The 20655-nt window shown below is 38.3% G+C and overlaps 1 protein-coding gene across 4 annotated transcripts in view; it reads left to right on the top strand.

Moving 5' to 3' along the window:
* The window catches only part of B3GNTL1 (UDP-GlcNAc:betaGal beta-1,3-N-acetylglucosaminyltransferase like 1), a 251318-nt gene that overhangs the window by 22825 nt on the left and 207838 nt on the right, over positions 1-20655 (top strand). For all 4 annotated transcript variants that reach the window (XR_006416961.1, XR_006416960.1, XM_044453701.1 and 1 more), the window contains exons 5-6: positions 1063-1128; positions 20148-20243. Coding sequence is in view for 2 of the 4 variants with exons in the window: in XM_044453701.1 (XP_044309636.1) it covers positions 1063-1128; positions 20148-20243 (162 nt within the window). In the remaining 2 variants the exon portion in view is untranslated. The remainder of the gene's footprint in view (positions 1-1062; positions 1129-20147; positions 20244-20655) is intronic.

Raw genomic sequence — 20655 nt, 5'->3', positions numbered from 1 at the left:
CAGAATAGCATGTCTTGTATACTTCCTGCAAGAGTTGCTAGAATAAGAATTTTACAGCACCCTTCATGTTAATAGTTTCTTATGAATACTGATGAATATTAATAGCATTTTGCTGAAGACTCATAATTTGTAAAGAAAGGAATTGGCAACCAGTGAAACATAGAGAATGGGTGGTATGTTAGAAAAAATCTGGAGCCTTTTTGTACAATTGTGTAGATTGTATCATTCAAGGTACAAAGCATCTTAGTTTGAATCTATGTTTGGAGGACAAAATGTTAACACTACTTTCAACTCTAGTCTTACTGTTAGCAATATGAAACTTAGTTTACTGCATAAAATAGGTTGAATGGATGTAAGCATTTAACATACAACTGCATAACTATTACACCATGTCATTAGATAGTAAGTAGACCTTACCAGAATGCTAGTACAAAGTGATTCCTCTTATGGGTATAGTTTGGAGTTAATGGCTTTCTTTGAATTTTGCCTATTTGCTATTATGAATTACTAATGAGTTGGGACTTGAAGATGAAAGTTTTAGGAAACTACAGCTGCATGCTTAGACAGAAAAAATGCTTCAACTCTTAGCATGCCAGGTAAACATTTTAGGTGAGAGTTGTAAGACTTTTCTGTTTGAATATGCATAAGATTGTGCCTTAAGTAGTTTTAAGTTAACTTACTGTAAGCCATTGAGTCTAGTAGGGTACTGATTCATGCTCACCCATCCCCAGAACCAGTTCTTCATTGCCATGTATTGCTTATTTTTTGTAGAGTTGCTTGGTTCTATTTCGTATTAGTCCTTGAATGGAATTGTTTTAGAGCATGATGCAGACCTGGGTAAAATTAGTTTGTTTTTAATATCATTTTTCTACCTCAGTTTATGTTAAGTGGATTAAATTTGGGGATTGAATTTTAGTACATTTAAATAGTGTGGTATCTAGACAGTGGCCAGTATTTGTAGCCTATTGTGTGCTTTACAGTTTTCTCTTTCGGCTAGTTAATCTGGGAGCGATCTTGGCAGGCTCTTTTTCTCATTAAGTGATAGTGTGCCACTTATTACAGGATGATGTGATGATGCCCCAGAGAATAAGGCTGCAGTGGGACGCTAATCTTCAGCATCCAAAAAGTGTGAGTATTTCTCTGTCTTTCCTTTTGACAGTGCGTCATCCAGTGAGTCATGAAAACTTGGAAAATGTAATAGCATTAAGTATGGTATATAGATGGCAATACTGTTATTGCTGTGGCTCAAACATTGCAACTTACTCTTAAAAGGTTTCTAAATCCTAATTATTTCTTTGTCATCTTGAAAATTTCATGAGACATGGTGTTATGTAAAAGGATGATTACCAAGAAATAGTAAATAAAACAAAAAGGAAACTGCCAGTATTAGCTGATGAAATAAAAATTAATGACTCAACAGTTCTGTAGTCTTTTGAAAGAATGAACAAATAATAACTTACTATTATGTAACTGTTTTCTTAATTGTTTATATTTTTTGAGTATTTCTTATAACAACTCTGTAAGGTAGTTTAGTGTTACTGCAGTATTTCAAAAGGAGACAAGCAGATGGACAAGCAGTAACTTGTCTGTGGCCAGTGAATTAGTGGTTCAGTTCAGAGTTGAACAAGGCTGTGGTATTAAATTGATATGAAAATGAGAGTTTCCTCTTCCTGCACTATTGAAACAGTTTGTCTTGTAGCACAGGAAGCAATGGGATCCTATGCTTAGATAAACAGAGCTTTTTTTTTGGCTGAATGTAATTAAATTTTCCTGGGAGTGGGGGGAAATAGGGAAAAAAGCCTGCAAGCCTCATACTAGTGCTGCTTATGTGGTGGGAGGGAAAAGTGAGGGGCCCGGTTTGTATCAGATTTGGAGGCTGCCACAAATTGTAATAGAATGAATGTAGGGTAGAAGTACAAGGCTCTCCTATGCAACTTGCCATGCAGTTTGAAGACTTCATTGGGTTAGATAAATAGCCAGCCCAGCTGTAGATGTTACATTGAATAAAACATTTCAAGTTAAGCTGAACTGATTTAAATGTTGTATGCTGCATGTCTAGAGAGCCTGAAGAGTTCAGTCTTGATCCTTACTGTTTTTGTTCTTTAATTGGTTCATTTTATATTTAAAAAACAAACTTAGCAGACTTGGCTTTTCTTAGCTGAATCTGAAACAAATTCACATACAGGAATTGTGGGAGGAACGAATGTTAGGAAGAAAAGTAAGTGTGCTTTCCTTTAATTTTTATATAATGCTGTAATGCAGTATCTTCTAGCCTTGATTAGTCAAAGATACTGAGTTCCATTCAGTATGGATACTGAGTTCCATTGAGTTCAGTGAGACTGACCTGTAAGCATGTAAAGAATTGCAGCATAAATTTGACTGAAATTTATGTATGACTTACTTAAAGCTAATTATCTTTTTGTAAAATGTAACCCTTCCTCACAAAAAAGCCTCTGAGAAAGCTTGCTAAAATGTTGATTGAAAGTGTTTAGGGCAGGGGTCCTCAAACTTTTTCAACAGGGGGCCAGTTGAAAGGTGGCGCCTGCAGGTGTGGGCTGGCAAGGCGACGGCACCTGCGTGTGTGGCAAGGCGGTGGGTGTATGCGTGGCGAGGCGGTGGCTCCCGTGGGTGCGGGCCGGTGAGGTGGTGGCAGTGGCAGCAGTGGGCACAGACACAGTCAGGCGAGTCCAAAACCTCTGAGGTGGGCCGGATAAATGGGCATGGTGGGCCAGATGCAGCCCACAGGCTGTAGTTTGAGAACTCATGGTTTAGGGCAGGGGTCCGCAACCCACGCTCTTGAATCCCTCTGCTGCGGCTCCGTTGCCCAAAATATGCATCACAGACGCTGATCTGCAACCGAGTTACAAAATACTAATAGGTGATGATGAGGCATCCACTCAGGAACGCTGGGCTAGCAGGTTAAGTAAATTGCAACATTGCAGGGAAAGAGTGGAACAAGCTTCCTGCAGGCTCTCATGTTACCAAAACTGCTGAAAAGATTCTGTTTGCCCAAATGTAATCTCCTTCATCTGAATGTTAAAAGCTGCGCTTGGTACCTGTCACAATTCACAGCACTTGACTGTTTATTTGCTAATCAGTCGCTAAACATACCTGGATCTGCAACTTCCCCTAGTAGGCCAACCATGGATAAATCGAAGAAAAGTTTCTGAAGAAAACCAAACATTTAATGATACGTGGTAGATTCATTTGTTTTTACTTCTGATGAACTTATGGGGTTTGCTGTTTAATGCATGCAGCCCTTTAGCACTGACTTTGACTCTTCAGGAAGCTGTTCTCTTATTTAAAATATATGAAAGGAGTCCTACTAGTTTATAATGTAAGATTAAAAGTAACACTTTTTAGTGACTGAACAAGAGCTGCAGCTAAATCATAATGAAGATATAGCATTAAGATGAAAAACTATATATGTAGTGTTATCTTCATTTTAGATGTCAAAAGGGTTTTGTGGCTCCCGGTGTTTTCTTTTGTGTGGGAAATGGGTTCACATGGCTCTTTGAGTGTTAAAGGTTGCCGACCCCTGGTTTAGGGGATCATAGTTAATGTCAAGTCAATTGACTTTTTCTAATAGAAAAGTTTTCTATAGGCAGTCCTGATGCAACTGAGATATTGTGGGATTCCTCTTCCTTAGAACATTACAGACCCAAGGCTCATAAAAATACTCAGTTTTAATAGCTCATAGGTCATTTTGGGTCATTCTTTTGGGAAAATCCTTGGTAACCATGCAATCATACATGCATTTGTCATGAGACTTTACAGAATTCTCCTGTACATCTATGGAAGCAGTGTTTGAAAGGGGAATTCTGGAGAAAATAAGTTCAGGTACCAAAGGTCAAAGTTTGCACAAAGTTTTGGGAAGTCCTTGCATAGTTTATCCTGAATTTTATTATGATGAAGCTGTGGTGGTGCAGGAAAAAACTGAATGCTTTTCTTTCTGTCTGCAAAAAAAGGAAAAATGTTTTGCAGCAGTAATAGCAAAGTTTTACTGAAAGTGGTAGTTAAGACTGAAATTAGTGGAAAATACCAAGTTCACATTTTTAAATCTTTTTGAAGCTGCCACCAAGTCTTTCTCATTGGACTAGTGAACTGGACAGATGTTTCTGTTAGTGTAAAAGAGCCACTCTTCTGAACAAACTGGTGCTTTTAAGGTAGCAAATACTTGTATGTAGAATTTGGTATTATTTTGCTTCAATTTTTGTTTCACATTTGTTTAATTTCAGAACAGTGGAACAGACATAAGGGGATTCTACTAACTTTCCCAATTTAGAAAAAATGTTTTTGCTCATTTCTGGCTGCTCCCAGTAGTGGAAAATCTCCATTGTGCAAGTAGTAGGTTCTGCTTGTGCAAAGAAATGGGTAGGAAGGCCTCTTGCCCAACAGAATGGGCCGTTGGGCAATGGTCTTCTTGGATAATGCTCACTGTGTTTTTGGAGGAGTCGGCTCTCTGTGATGGTACAAGATCAGAAGTACAAGTAGCTCCAAGGATGGAGTAGGGAGTATAAAAGAGAAGATTTTGTGCTGAAAGATAAAATAAGATTAGCTAAATGAGCCAATGCTGGGTAAATTTTATAGTATTGCACAGCCATGTTTAATAGATAAAACTGTGCAAAGGAGTATCCATTATAAGTGAACTATATTTAAACATGAGGTGTACTTTGCTTCTGTTACTTATCAATCAAGAGGTGACACAAAGGTACAGTTAGTACCCATTAGTCCAAAACTCAGCTACCATGCTGATCTGATTCTGCTGCAGCTTTCAAACACCTGTTTAACTTGGAAGTATGAGACAAAGTCCTTTTCAAGTGAATGAGCTGAGACAAGCTTTGCTAATGCAAAGGTTTGTTTTAACATTGCCTGTTTGAGGAAATACAGTGGTGGGATTAATTTTATCTTCAATTTCATTTTTGAGAATAGCTGTACTAAGTGAAAATGTTTGGCACTTGTTTTCTTCTTCTTTAGAGAGGAAAATGGCAGGGAAAGAGCCCTTTGTGAGGCAATAAGGGATGGGGCCAGATGGATAATAATCATTCTTTTTCTTTGAACTAGAATGAAAACAACAGAAACTAAATGGTATAATTTTTGGGCAATAATCCATACCACAGTATTACGATGCATAACTTGGCAGGCATACTTATTAAAGAGGCCCACAAATGACTAAGCTTAAAGAGTTTAATGTGTGCATTTGTTTTGTTTTTTTTGGTAGTAAAAGATGCATATTGAGTAGGTACATATGAGCTCATACTCTGCCTGGTTTCATTTAACATGTTTGAACGTGTTGCATAGGAGTGAGATGTCAATAAAAAGAGATACAGAATAAGTATCATGCTTGTTCATTATTCTTCAGGTGTCTTTAACCATGGTTGCTGCAGGCCATTGGTCACCTGTGCCTTTGCTTTTTCTTGCTGGATGTGCCATGTTCCCCTCACCTTCATTGAGTTGTTGGGCTGCTTTCATTGCTGATTACATTAGCATCCATTCTTGTACAGCTGCTAGTGAAATGAAAATGGATTTATTTCTTGGCTTGTTTAGGACATCAGACAAATTGGAAAGCTATAATTCTTATTCCATTGCTTCTGTATCACATTTAGGAGCTCTAACACGTTGATAATTGTTCAGAGATAGCATTACACAGTGCAACAATTGAGACTTCTGATTTATTTGCCATACAGACAGTCTCCAGGTTATGAACAAAGTCCATTCCTGAGAACATCTTTAAATTGAATTTGTATGTCATGTACATGTGGGTTATATTTAGCATGTTCAAGCCAAATGTTTGTCTTAGAATGCATATATGCTTATCTTTTTGTGAATATAAAACACTTAAGAAATGCTTCCATATATAGGGGCACAGGGCCTCTGCAAAAGTGGAAAAAACTGCAAATATTTCTACCCCCACCCCCAAACCTTAACTCTTAACTCTTAATAGCGCTGATCATATGTATACTGGATTGTTTCTCTCCTTTCTCTCTCATACCTTGTTCTGATCCAGCAGGGGTCCCTTATTATATTCCTATGTTCTTATTTCCTGCCCTCCCTTTCATTCTCCAGTGCCTTCTCATTGCACCAAGGAAATGCCAGAGATTTCCTTCTCCAGATGGGCAAGACAAGAAAGCATGCTGTAGAGGCCTCCTCCTCTCCCTTTTTGCTTTCTCTCTCTCTTATGGTGGTGATTTTCTGTAGTAGGCTGAAGAAATGAGTTCACCTTCATTAACTTAAATTTTTTAATTAATGCACTTTATGGCAATTTGTAAGTGTGAATGTTTGTAACTTGAACATTCATAAGCTGGGAACTGTATGATACTGTAATCCATCTGTTTGTTTTTGATGTTTGTTTCTGCTATCTGCTTTGTCATCTTTGTTCAAGACTAGCATGCTGAGGAATAAGAGGTAAAAGCAAGGGCAGATGACTGAGTCGATCGATATGCAAATATTTTGGTGATAGAGGCAGCCCAGACTAAAGCTTCATGTAATGATTATTCATAATTCAGGCAAGTTTGCTTTTTTATTTTTCTTAGAGCTGGAGTAAAATTACATGTTTGGTGACAATCTTGTTTAATGGTTGAATATTCTCCTAAATGAAGGGTGCCATGAAGGTTATTGCTTTCTGGACAGAGAGCTTTTTATTTGCGGTTTGTCTCTTGTTGCTTTATTTCTCAGTTGTATATATTTGTCTAAAGGATTTGATTACTGTAGTACTCTAGCAGTTATGTTGTGCTGTAGAATTAATTTGTTGTAATATAACTTGTTTTAAGGAAAGTTAAAGAAATAAATAAATGCGCCAAGTTTTAAAACTGTCCTAGTTAGAGTCTGTGTGGAAATGTGGTCTTTCTGCATCTATTCATACAATACTGATCTTGATGACAGGAATAATTTAAAGTTCTTCATCATGGTTGTTTAATAACTTCTATATATTTATACCATGGGTCCTCAAACTATGGCCTGCGGGCTGGATCTGGCGCGTCATGCCCATTTATCTTGCCTGCCTCAGAGGTTTTGGACTCATTCGGAGAAAACAATCTTTGACTGAGTCCAAAACTTCTGAACTGGCGCAGGTGTTCTCAGAAACTGAGCAGAGAGAGAGCACCGGTGCATGCAACAGCTCAACTGCGCATGTGCCAACTCTCTCCCCACCCCATTGCACACATATACAGAGCGGGAATATGGAGCAGGAAACAGACGAGAGGCAGGGTGGGGGGAGAGAAAGATCGAAGGCAAAGAAAGGATTGAAGGTAACAAAAATATAACTTTTAAAATCAATTTCTAATTATGCAAGCCCAGGGCGGCCAGCTGCCGCCTCACCTCACCCTGGGACAGCCAGCCGTGCGGCCTTCTCCGCACTAGAAAGCTACCGCCTCGCTGAGCCATGGGTGGTAAGTGGCATGGCCTTCTCCTCGGGAGAATGCTGCCACCTTGCCGAGCCCGCCGTCCCTGCCATCTCACCAGGCCCGTGCCTGCCACCGCCGCCTTTCAACTGGCCCCCTTTTGAAAAAGTTTGAGGACCCTGATTTATACGAAGGACAAGGCCCTTTCCCCCGTTCTTTTGCCTCAGGCGAAAATACCTTTTGAACCAGTCTCTTTTCTGGACATACCAAAAACTGCTAGGCTTTACTCCAAGACACCAGCCATGGAAACGAATTTTGACACTAAGGGTTGACATCTAATGACAATCTGTACCATGCAATATGAATTGCTTATTAAGTGTATCCATCTTACTCTTGCTTTTGGTCAGTTGCCCATGTAATAATGGGCAATACCTAGCTAGATTCTTCTGTTAGCTCAAATGATGTGCTAGCAGAATCCAGGTTCTCTGAACTATGTGCAACAGAAGAATCAGACTGATACTATGGTTGTGCATTATATTTGTGCAACTCATTGTACAATCTCTTGTTCATTCTACTTGTGTGAACTGTTGTGCACAATGGATTGCATGAACGTAATGGACAATAGCTTGTACAATGGAAAGATTTAGTGGAATGCTGCTGTTGGGTAGCGCCCAACTGTGAACATGAGCCGTGTTGAATCTTTGGCTTACAACTTCTGTTCTCCTCTCGCTGCCTCTTTTCTGCACAAGAGGAGGAGATTGGGAAATTTCCAATTTTAAACTACCTTCATGATGTTTGAACTCAGAACTGTGATTTGTTTAAAATTACAGTTAGTGAAGATAACTCAATCAGAATTGAGATGTCATTGGGAACTGTAGTTCATTTAAAATCAGAAACAGAAGCTTCCAATCTCCTGCAGCTGGTGCAGAAAAGTGGAAAGCAGAGAGGGATGCACCTCAGCCAGAACTTGATTATGAAGCTCTTCTGTGGGATTTGTGTCTTTTTAGAGATAGTGAACAGGTACACTTAATTAGAAGACAAAGTAGTTAAGGGCATTAATATCTTGGGAGATATTTCAGTGGTGGTGCAGTCTAGGGAAAAACAGTTGAAACAGTGAAAACCACTTAGAAATTATCATTTTGATTCACTGTAGTTATGAATTCACTAGTTGTTTAAACTGTAACATAACACCTTCTATGTATAGTATTAGGAACTAGCTTGTCTTCTCCTGCATCCTTGGCTTTCTTCTTTGTCTCACTTTCATGTATAAACTTCGGTATAAAATAACCTTCTAACATTTTTCTTTTGTAATTACAAGTCTGCCCCAGTGATTGGGCTGTGTTACCACCCCACCCCATCAAATAGGTTTTTATGTAACAAGTCTTTCTAAGTCAAAATCTGATATTTTTCTTGCAGTTAATAAGCATCAGGTGCCCTTTTGTCTTGTCTTGTTTTAGGCAGAGCTGGACATTCAAATTAGGCATGTTCTGACAGGCAAATACAGAGGCACTAGAAATAATGCAAATAGTAAGAACTGAGAAAATTTTTTCATACATGCTGTTAATTTGATCTCCCATTTATATAAGGGTGAGGAACTTGTAGCCCTCTCTAGATGTTTTGGCCTACAGTTCCCATCATCCCTCACTATTAGATATGCTGGACTTGATGGGAATTGTAGGTCAGAACTCTAGAGAGCTAGACATTGCTTACCCTTGCATTAATGCCAGGGCAGGTGAACTGCAGAAAGGGCTGCCCATGTAGGACTTGGAATGAAATGAAAAATAGAATGTTTGAAAGTAACTAGTATTTTACAAATTAAATATAGAGAAGAAAATGGCTGATGATCTGCTATCCCCTCAGGACTGCTTTAATGTTTATTTGTGTTACTAGGTGTATGTCAAATTGTAACATGAGTAGAACAGTTTTTACTTTTCAGATGGACGTAAATATGCTGAAATCTTCACTATACAGTTTTGTATGCTATATGGTTTTGTAAGACATTTTTGCATGACCACAGTGCCTCCATTTGTTGGCTAAGCCTAGTGTGATGTTCTGGCCGTGACTTGCAAGCCACCCAACAAACCATGTCTTTTTTTTTTTTTTTTTTGCAGTACTTTTTAATTAAATTTTAAAACAGTACTGAAAACATCAGTCATCACAAACATCGGAACTACTGAGTCAGCCCCTTACTACATATCTTTTAACATTCTGTAATCATATTCAGATCCATTTATGGAATCTTAACAAACATTTTCAGATCTAAACCAAGTCCCATTTCTCCAGCCAATTAAAAAACAAAAAGGTTCCAAATTTGATAGAAGTCACCATCTTCTTTCTCCTTCTGCGGTAAGATCAGTCCATCCATTTCTTTGATAAAAGTCAATATCGTCTTTCTTCTTCAATAGTAGCTTCCATCTAACCAACACTACACAATTCCAGATCTTTTCATTTTTCTAATATTAAACAGATAAACTCATTATAATAGTTACAAATACGATCAAATACATTTTTTGCTTACTAGTATTCCAGTCTCATATCCACTAAAAAGGAAAGTGAAAGAGAAGAACAGTTCCAAGCTTAAAAAAGAGCTAAATACTTTTAACTCAATTTATGTTCACGTGTCTAACATCCATTTAGCATCTTTAAGGACATCTTATCTATTTAATGACAACAATTATCTATGATATCTTTTAAACAAATTTTCTTTAAGCTAATTTATTAAAGTTTCATCTAGCTTACACTTCGCTTAATCACATACAATTAACTCCGTATAAGAGTCCAGCTCCTTACAATCTTTAATATATCTCACTTGTAAAAAGAAATCTATTTAGTACAGCTCCCATGATGGTCATTTTCTAGTATAGCAATTCAAAGACAAAAGGGTCATGCAACTTAGCTTTTGGTCATTCATTTTTAAGATAGAAAAAGAAAGAAAAAAGAGAAAGAAAAGAATCTCTCAATTTCCCTTATCACCCACAAAGGAGAAAAAAAAAGGGGGGGGGGACTCCACTCCTATTCTTCTCCTTAGTTCAGTTTAAATCTTATCTTGTAATCTCTTCATAATTCAACACATTTAAATGTAGAAAAGCTTCCACAGTTAAAATAATATACCTTAGCCTTTCCATACCACAATAAACATGCCAACCCATTTATACCATTCCTTTTTAAGATTTCTTTTTTTACACCTCTTCCAAACCGCTTTTATTTTAATAGGGTTTGTTGAAAATCAGTATTTTTAAACTTTACATCTCCAGCCCATTTTTCTCCCCTTGGTGTTATTTGTTGAAAATCAACCCACTTCAAAGTCTGTATTTCAATCTTCACTATTTCTTGCTTCAGTGATTGTAGCATTTGTTGTAGGTCAGTATTTATTCCCAATGGCTGTGTTTTTTGCTGCAAACCAACAAACCATGTCTTGTTTGACCCTATGTAGCTTGTTGTGTCATCTGACACTGGATTAGAAAATAAGCCATGGTCAAGCAAAAATCCATCAGAGCTGCTTGGCCAGAGTGACATCTGTTGTGGCCAAGCAGCTAGTGGGTATCTGCAGTTGCTCCCCACCTCAGAAGCATTTAAGCAGTGCCTGGGGGGTATCTGGCAAAGACTTCCCCTGCTCCAACTCTGATCACAAGCCCTTTTGGGCTCACTGTCGCTTGATTCCTTCTCCTTATTCTTTTTGCTGAAGAGGCTTTGGAGATTGTAAAAGTGGGCTGTCAAGCCCTCCTTCATGATCCAGGTGGGAGGATCTAGTGCCCCTCTAGTAAATCTCACAGTACCTTGGAGGGGACTGCCTGTGTTTCCTCATCCTGCTTTATTTTTTCCCCTGTGGGAACCCTTGAGCAAAGAATCTTAATTATCCTTGTGTTCCTTAAAAATATTTTCTGCCCAAACCTGCACAGTTTGCACAAAGGGAGCTGACAGGGTGAAAAAAGGGGGACCCTGTGGTAGGTAGTGGTCAGGATGGGTGTCTGCTGGCCAAAACTAGCAGTGCCTCATCATCTCCAGAGCCTAGGACAAATGAGCATTTCCCTCCCTCCATCTGCTTTGTAAGGACCTATAAAAATGGACAGTTTGGGAGAGGGAGTTTCCTTGCAAAGTGAGCATGAGCTTTGCAGCAAGGACCTCTTGCCACCATGTCTGTAGGGAGATTTGTTATCCCTAGGCTCCCTCCAGTTTTGTTGCTAGCATAGGGGAATCATCAATGGTGGAGGGGGATCACCATGACAGCAGGAAGGGCTTCTTTAGCATGTGCCAATGTTCCTACTCCCTGCCACTACTCTAAGCTACGCTACTCACTGAGATACTAGGAACTTGGGATCGATGACAAACGTGAGGCCCTTCCCAGAAAACATGCTTCCTACACCCAACCCGTTTTCTCAAGTGTTTGCAAACTGGATTGTGCAAGGTGCTAAAGTGTTGCTTTTTGGAAGGTACATTTGTTATATGACACAAAATACACATTCATAGGCCACTTTCACAATCTCAAAAACCCTGTTTTTTAAAAAATCAGTATACCATTGAAAGAGACTCTTATTTTCGATATGGTCAGGGTCCTTGATTAACTTACTATTAGTAGAATACATATGCCTAACTGTCCTTTTAATCCTGATGTACAGTTGCCCACTTGTGGGACATAATACTTGTTCTGTACAGCCTTTAAAACTGTGATGAGAAAGTGGCCATACAATAATACTGAAGTGAATGGAGAGGTCAGCCTGGGCCCCAAAGTTGATTTACTGTGCTTTAGAAAAAAAGAAGGGTGCGGGAATGGATTAGCTGGATTAGAGGTTGCAGAAAGTTCCTCTCTCTTGCTTTTAATACTGGAAAATACACTTGAACAGCTGATCTGTGTAGCAACATAGCCTATTGCTGAGGGACAGAAATTCCAACACTGTAAACTGTGAGTTATCAGGATAATTGAAATGCCATTGTCATTATTTATTTAGAGCTGTTTTTTTTAACTGAGAATGCACGTTATCTTCAGAGTGTACACTTTTCCAAATATGCATAGAACACACATGGGGTGCTGGTTATCTGTTAAGATTAAGAATTATTCATATGTTCTATATAACTAGATTTAGGACCTAAGAGAGGATCTTTCAATATGTGATCTTAGATTCTACTCTGAGTCTTTGATTTATTGAATAGCTGTGATTTGGTAATTTTAAAAATCTCAGAGCCCTCTGTATAAATTGCAGACCCACACTTTGAATGTGGATCCTTGTATACCACTCACAAGAGGGGAGGTATCTGCAGGCTTGGGGAAAACCCAAGGTTTGTAGAAGCTAAAAAATATTTTTTTCACGGGAAACTCCTATTAGAGAACTCCATAAAACGAACTAACTGATGAGTCACAGGATGCTGGCTGTTGGAAGAGGAGAAAAGCAGAAAATAGAGGGGTGTGGAGGTCAGGGACAGAACTGGGTGTTCTAGAAGAGAGCATGGCTGGCAGGCCGAAACCCTGAACAGGAGTACTTCAAACTGCAACATTTTATTACTGATTCTGCCTCATTCATATATATATATTCCAAAACCGTCCACACTAAATATGTATTGTATTTTTACTTTAAATAATTAACTGAAAACTGGCTAGTTGCAGTTAAATTTTAATCTCTAAAGCTATGTTGCCTTTGCTTTATATGAGCCTGGTACAACTCTCTTCTTTTTGGTGAAGTTATATTGCAGTACTTCACCCACTGTACTTGCCAGTGTGATCTGCCACTGATCTTTAAAAGCTGTGGACTAGAATAGTAACCAAGAAAAATTAAGAATTGATAGAGATGTGAATGAAAAAGGTATATGACATCTCAGTATTGGGAAAAAAGGGAAGTTTATTGATGTTGGAAGTGCAGTTTTATAACAGCTTTCATTAATTGGGTATTTCCACATAAACCGCTTGAAACACGTTTAAATTCAGCTGTGTGTTTGTTTTTCATTAAACTGGGTGTTTAGAAATTCTTTTAATTTGGTGTTTCTGAAAAACCACTGTGGATTTTCAAAGCAAGTGTTAGTTCAAGTCTGTTCAACATTTTAATGAAACCGCACAAATGAAAACCATTCCTACTGATACAACTTTGCAATTAAATTTATATCCAGTATGGCCTCCACATGCCAATAACCACATCTAACAATGGTTCTGTTACTCCAGATTCATGGTATGGTTGCTAAGTAGATGATTTTTTCATTCTCATGTGTAAAACTAAGGATGGAGTTACTAAATGTTTAAAAGTACATTTTCTTCTCTTTGAGTCAGACAACAAGCCATGGGCATTGCATGAGAATTGATACCCTTCATGGAACCCATGTATATGTTTACTTTTGGAGAGTTGCTGCTATGGTAAAAAAACAAAAAAAACTAGCCCTAACTTTCTAGCCAAATAACTTCCACTTTGTAGTGGTTGTTCATGGATTGAGTTTCTCATTTCAGCAGCTTCTAGGACTTTCACCACTAAGGATTGCATTGGAATTATTCCAGAGGCCTGAAGTGTGTGCTTCATATGCACAAGTGAAAGTTTCATATGCTCTTGTATCAGTCTTCTTCCCAGTAAGCTGATTTCCTGTTTTATGCACTATATACGGAATTAAAAATCAGTATCCTTGAAGTTTGAAGGGAAGATAGGCTGTCACTCTTTCCCCAGAAATTTCTTGTCAGACAAAGAACCACAAAATGATGGAGAAAGCCGAAATTTGTCCATTCACTTTTGAGTGTCACTGATACGTAGATCAAGAAATCTCTATAAATTGGATGCTGGGAAGATTTAGATATATCACTCTGTCTTTGGTGAAATAAAAGAGGTTAAAAGTTCAAGTCATAGCCCTAGCTGGAGAAAAGGGTTGGCCAAAACATGGGTGGCTTGTGCAGAATGTGTGATTTTAGCTACTGAGAGAGGAACATAGAGAAAACCTAATAATTAAAGGGAAAACAAAATTATCCATTTTGAAATGTTTGTCCTTTTAAAAAAAATCTGTAGTTAACATTGATAAAATGTCAAATTTGATAAATCACACTTTGTGATTAGCTATTGTAAACCAGATTTTTTTTTTAAATGGTTTGAATTGGGTTCGCAGATCATGGTTTGTACTTACTGTTTTGTCTTGCTGTTTGAACCTTCTTTCAAAAGTACCCCATATCATAGAAATGGGAGTGTCAAGAAAAAAAGAATGAAAGCATACAAGCAGCTTTAAACTGTGCTTTATCTGTGGTATATTTGGAAGCTCAAACCACTTCTGAACTATATATAGTCAGTGTAAATCATTGAGTTTATACTCTCAGGATGTCAGTTTCAGGCCTAATGGAATGTAGTTGTAGCTGTTGTAAAATCCAAATGCAATGTGCCAGCATTGTTTCACCTAGCTCCATTGCTTATGTATTGGAGCTCACCTAGCTTCATAAATACATAAGCAATATTTTCAGTAATAAACTACTTTATTTTGGTAGGTATGGATGGATGACCTTGAATGGAAGTGCTTCACTTTCTTTTGTTGCTGGTGCAGAAGTATTTTTGTGCTAAGGCTCAGAACTACTGGGATTTTTAGAATGTAGGTATGACTATATTCATGCATAAAATATATAATAACTTGTTGCTGTGCCATTCTGCAAAGGTGTATGACCTCACCCTTCATTCCCTTGAGTGTACTTAGCTTGTCATTGCCAGATACAAGATAAAAATTACAAATTTATTTAGGTTCATTCCAATAAATGTCCTCTGTTAAAATCACATGTGATTTGTATTTTAAGACTTTTATGAAACCAAGGGTTTTCATCTCTTTAAACTGTTCAATGTACATTCTGCAGTGGTTGAAGCATTCTTAAGTTTGCCATATTCTCTACATAGACCTGAGGCGTAGGAAATCATTTCAAAGCCAGATCTCTCCTGGAGTTTTGGAGCTGTTCTGATACATGGCTTTGGCTCAGACCCATCTCTACAGCAGTCATTAAATATAATCATGAACACATGAAAACATGACTTTTCTTCAAAGCAAAATAAGAGAGGGCAGCTCGTTGGTGAAATCTTAGAACTTCCTTCTAATTTTCCTTTTGTTTTTACCTGCGGCAGCACTTCTGAAACTCATTTAATTTGCATTCCATTATAATGTAATACAGATTGTTCCTTTTCCATTCCAACTCACTGTGGAATGCCTTTTACATATTACTTTATACTTTTTCTTTGAAAATTTGTTGTTCCAGGTTCTTCTTGACTTCCGTGGTATTGTAACATTTTGTGTTCTGCACGTGCAATGTATTAAGATATGAAAGGGTGGAGAATGCCCCTTAGTTTCTTTTAATACATTCAGTATTTAAATTTAATGGAGCAGTTGTATACCAAAGTTTACTGCAAGTTGAAATAATTCACTGAAGCATGAAGCTATTCACTGTTCATGCTCACTGAAATATTATTAGAATGCTTTATATACAGATTTTCTCAAGCTATTGATAATATTATTCTTATTTTATACCATCCCATAGTCCATTGGGCTCTTGGAATATAGATTGAATACCTTTATTACAGCTTGCAGCTAGCTAGGAAGCATCCTCAAAAGCAAGTCCCACAAAGCTCAGTGGAGATTATTTCCTAATAATTGTGCTCAGAAGAGCATAGTTGAAAGGATTTTAGAAACATTCCCTCTACAGGTAATCTGGGGAAATACTATATATTGGTGACCTCTGACAGCATTTTTGGCTCCCTCAGAAATTTACTGTTCCTAGATTTTTGGAGGGGAAAGTATGACAATTCAGACAGTATAAACCTGGTTTGTGGTGTTGATGGGCCCTCAGTTTTCATATAATGAAACTTGTTTTCAGAGGATTAAGAGTTCTGTGCTGCCACTTGAGCTCTGAGCCTGTGCTTATCTTTGAACTGGATGCTTTATAAATTTGCTGTCTTCTGAATTATGCTACTCTCTAAAACCATGTTGCATGGAATATGTGTGCTGAAGTCACTGAACTAGCTTCTAAAATCCCAGTTATTCTAGAGGCTCATAGATTGGACAGCTAGTGCACTTATCAAAAGGTATTGTATGTATCAAGAGGAGTCTAAGTTAACATGGTGCCTCTTAGCTAGTAGTGCTTCAGGAATCTGAACATAACTAAAAACTGGTTGTTTTAAGTTACTGTTTTCACAGTTTGGAATAGACCAGCTAACACTTTCTGCTTAATTGGAAATTGGAGCATAAGAAAGCCAGTAGTAAGACTAATCTGTCACCTTCTGGCAGCTGTTCATTAATTTATATTTGTGTAACTTTGGCCAGGTCAGTCTGCTTTGTGTACAGAAGCTAAGCTTTCTTATCTTTTTGTTATGGAATGCCTTTCACACAGACAGAATTGTGTTTGCTCAGTACTTCGCATCTGTTTTCACCTACTTCTCTGACTCTCCCTACACAATTCTCATCGTGTGCTTAAGGCTTACCTTATAAAACCCATGAAATGAAAGAGAGTCTGTCTTGCTTATATAGACAAGCAAATCCCTATGTAATGCTTTCTTCTTAAATGAAAATAATCCATCATTAGTGTAGCATGAACTGTGCTTCAGAATATTGCTTCTCCTAATTTCAGAAAGCTCTGATTCCTTTGAATTATTCAAAAGATATGTACTTTATTTATAAATGTATAGTGTTACTTTTATGCACACCCATTCTTCATTGTGGTCTCTGTGCATCACACATACAGGCTCTGTGCACATGCATGGAGCTCATTCAGGAAGATTCCAAAGCTGATTAATTATTATTCAGTGGGAGCCTGGCCCCTAGCTACACCTGGTGTGTGGGAAGGGGCTCCCACCAAGAACTTAGTTCTTCTTCGACGGCCATCGTGTGCCCATCAGGAAGTTCTTCCTCTGCTACTTACTGATACAAACCATTGTTTGTTCCTTTTCAAACCTCCTAGATCCCTTTCATCTTCAGGTTTTTTTCCTCTGTATTTATCTGCTTTGTGTTTATCTGTTTATAAACACTTTCTTTGTGTTTGTCTTTATCTCCATCTCTCCTACAATAGACATATACTATATATATATGTGTGTGTATAATATTGCTAAATATATTAATTTCTGCCTACTTTTCTCACCTCTCAAATGGCATCCTAGCTTCCTTTTCCTGCTTGAGAAAATGGTGCTTAAAACTCCATTCTGCAACTATGTTGAGTATGGCAACAAACTGCCACCTCCCTGTGCTATTTTTTTACTTTTTTTGCCTTGGAGAGACTCCATTATTGACTCTTGCTTCCACTGCCAAGTGTTTACAAAGCAGGCAAGGAAACTCTGGGCAGACAACCTGAAAACAGAACTATGGAGCCACACCCTTCACATGGACAACTCTCCCCAACCATCTACTTTGGGAGCTGCACTCCCAGAACTTCAATGGAGCCCTCCTCTCCTCCTCGAGAAAAGTGCTCCAAAATGGCAAATTCAAAAAGTCATCAGAAAAGACCAAATCTTGGAAAACACCCAGTCTTTCTAAGGACCAAGGTGCTGAAAAATGGGTGAAGAAATGCTGTGACATGCTGCCTCTCTCAGGCCTCCCCTGTATTGAAGACACAGTGCCTGGACAAGAGTTAATCCAATACCTCTCTCTGGCACTGGGACTGGAACAGGAGCCTTTAGCCCAGCTGCCACAACCACAATCTGCCTCATGTCTCAGATGGTGTTGGCCTCTTCTCCACTCAAGTCCTCCACCTGGCCCATAGTCTTGGACTCAATCTATGCCAGGATCCTGGCATGGCAAAAGATCCAGTCTTTGAAGCGGTGTATGATGAGACTACCGATACTATTCACCATATCCTTCCTACCTATCTGCCTTGATGTGGTACATCAGGAGTGGAAGTCTTTTGCATCAGAAGCCTAACCCTTTCCTTGTAGACATGAAAATATGTACAGGGTACAAGAAAAAGATTCAGAATTCCTTTTTTAGAACCCATGCCCAAATTGTCCTCCACTCATTTACTTGGAAACCCTTTGAACCCATGGCTTCTGCTGATCTCTGTCTTTTGCCATTTCAGACAGCTTTTCTTGTGGCTGTCACCTCAACTCGTTGAGCCAGTGATTTATACATCTTCAGGATCGATCCACCCTACCTCACCTTCCACAGAGATAAAGTGGTACTCTGTCTTGATTCTACTTTCCTTTTGAAAGTCTTCTCTACCTTTCATGTCAACAAATCCATTGTTCTTCCAACCTTTTTCCAGTCACCCTCCAACCCAGCTGAGCTAGCCCTTCACTCCTTAGATTTATACAGAGCCCTAGCTTTTATAAAGCCAGGGCACAACCTATTTGTAAGTCATAAAGACTTTTTGTTGCTTGTGGAGGTGCAGTTCCAGACTCATCCATCTCCACTCAAAGACTTGCTAACTGGATATCTTGCACAATCCAACTAGCTTATGATTTTGCCAGACTTCAGCTCATTAGCCCTATCTGCTCATTGTGCTAGATTGATAGTAACCTCCACAGCTATGTACGCAGAGTGTCTCTTGATCTGTGTCAAACATCAACTTGGTTGAACCCATCAACTTTTGTTTGCCACTATCAACTAGATATCCAGGCAAGAGTGGACAGCACCTTTGTGAGAGCTGTCCTCTCTTCTCTTCTACAATGAGTGATACCACCCTCCTCGAAGGGGTAGGCTCACTCAGTCGCCAGTATGTCTGATGTACAAAGAAAGGCAGGTTGCCTAGATGTTAATTGTCAACTCAAGGTTGCTTGAGTTCCTGTTAACGGAGAGTCTTTTGTATTAAGTATGTTATTTTCTTTTTCAGGCTAGTCATTTTACAGTTTTACTTTAAAATAATTGCAACAAAAATGTGGTTTTTTGTGCTTTGTAAAGTATCTTGATTAATATTTTTAAAGTCTATCAAAAAGTGGAGGAATGCTACCATTTTGTGATACCATGGTTGGTTTTTACCATGAACAAAATGAACTTAGAAAAATACAAATAACTGGATCTCTGTCTGATTCATTCTTCTTTTGTTGAAAATAAGTTTAACAAACAGTTGTTGACTGTAGTTATATGTAGCTGCTCTCTTGAACAATTTATCTGGAATATGCAGAAATATTGAAGAAGCAGTGGAACAACTTGGCTTTTTTCATTGTAGCTTTAAACTAGCTAGAGTAGGAAAGCCCCATATTAATTAAGAGAAGATGCATAGGCTCTATGCCAATGCTGAGTACTGCTTCGTATACCCAGATAATATCTTACGTGTTTGTAAGTATGTAATAGTTGGTAGCAGTATCCTTGACAGCACTGTCATTGTGAAAGCTACTTCACCTAGTCCTACACCCATTTAAGTCACCTTAGGACTGCTAGGTCAGCCTCTGTTTTTCTCAAATGTACCCTGTTCCTTGGATTCAAAAAAATCACAGCATTTCTCACAGATGGAGTAGATCTGAAGGGCTAATTCCAATCTGCTTACTACATTGTTGAAATCAGCTCTGTAACAGATTGTTTTCCGGTTGGGAAAAGTAATCGTGTGATTTAGGGTATGTAACAAACATATGATCAGGATTTGTTAGCCTATCAGTCATAAAGTGCAGAAGACAAAGGACAAAGTAAATGGAAATATATAGTTTGTAATATCAAGAATAATTCTAATTATCAAGCATTGTAGACCTAACATGAATAATAATGTTTAAGAATTTAGCTACTGACAAAGTAGTATTGATGTTGATCCTTTAAAGTCAGAAAGCAAACAGCAATTCATCTACTCTATCAGAAAGTTAACACTGTCCTGTGATGTTTAAATCTGAGAGGGGTCCTTGGAAATATTTTTAGTTTTGTGTTTTCTGCACTTCTTAAAAGTAATGTCTTTGTTTCAACTTTCAGATTATAGGTTGCCAAATTAAGAGAGAGCCAGCAGAGGCAACTGAGCGATATACAAGGTGGATCAATAATTTAACACAAGAACAACTTCTTACTCAGGTATTTGGCTATATCTGTTCATCTTAAGGTCTCAGAGAGCTGTTTTCCACCCACTGACTTTTGTGGTAATTAGAAAATGGAAGTGTGGTTGTATAAATCCACCAGGTTGCAAGACATGCAGCAAATGTAGCTATGTTTTATTAAACTGATTATGTAATAGCATTTGAGGGGAAATGGAATAATCAAACAATCAAAATGGCTATGCTTCACATATTTTTGTTCTAAACCATGTGGAAATAATTGAATTTTTAGTCCATGATCATTGTTATTGGTGAAGCACTGGTACTCAGGAGACCTGGGTTCTAATGCTGACTCAGCTATGGAGCTAACTGGGTGACTATGGGCTACTTGCAGACTCTCAGCCCACTCCAACTACACGCGGTTGTTGTGAGGATAAGATTAAGAGGAGGAG

Source organism: Varanus komodoensis, unplaced genomic scaffold, assembly GCF_004798865.1.
Source record: "Varanus komodoensis strain SLA01 unplaced genomic scaffold, ASM479886v1 scaffold7_1, whole genome shotgun sequence".
NCBI lineage: Eukaryota > Metazoa > Chordata > Lepidosauria > Squamata > Varanidae > Varanus > Varanus komodoensis.
This window is presented reverse-complemented; position numbering and strand designations above follow the sequence as displayed.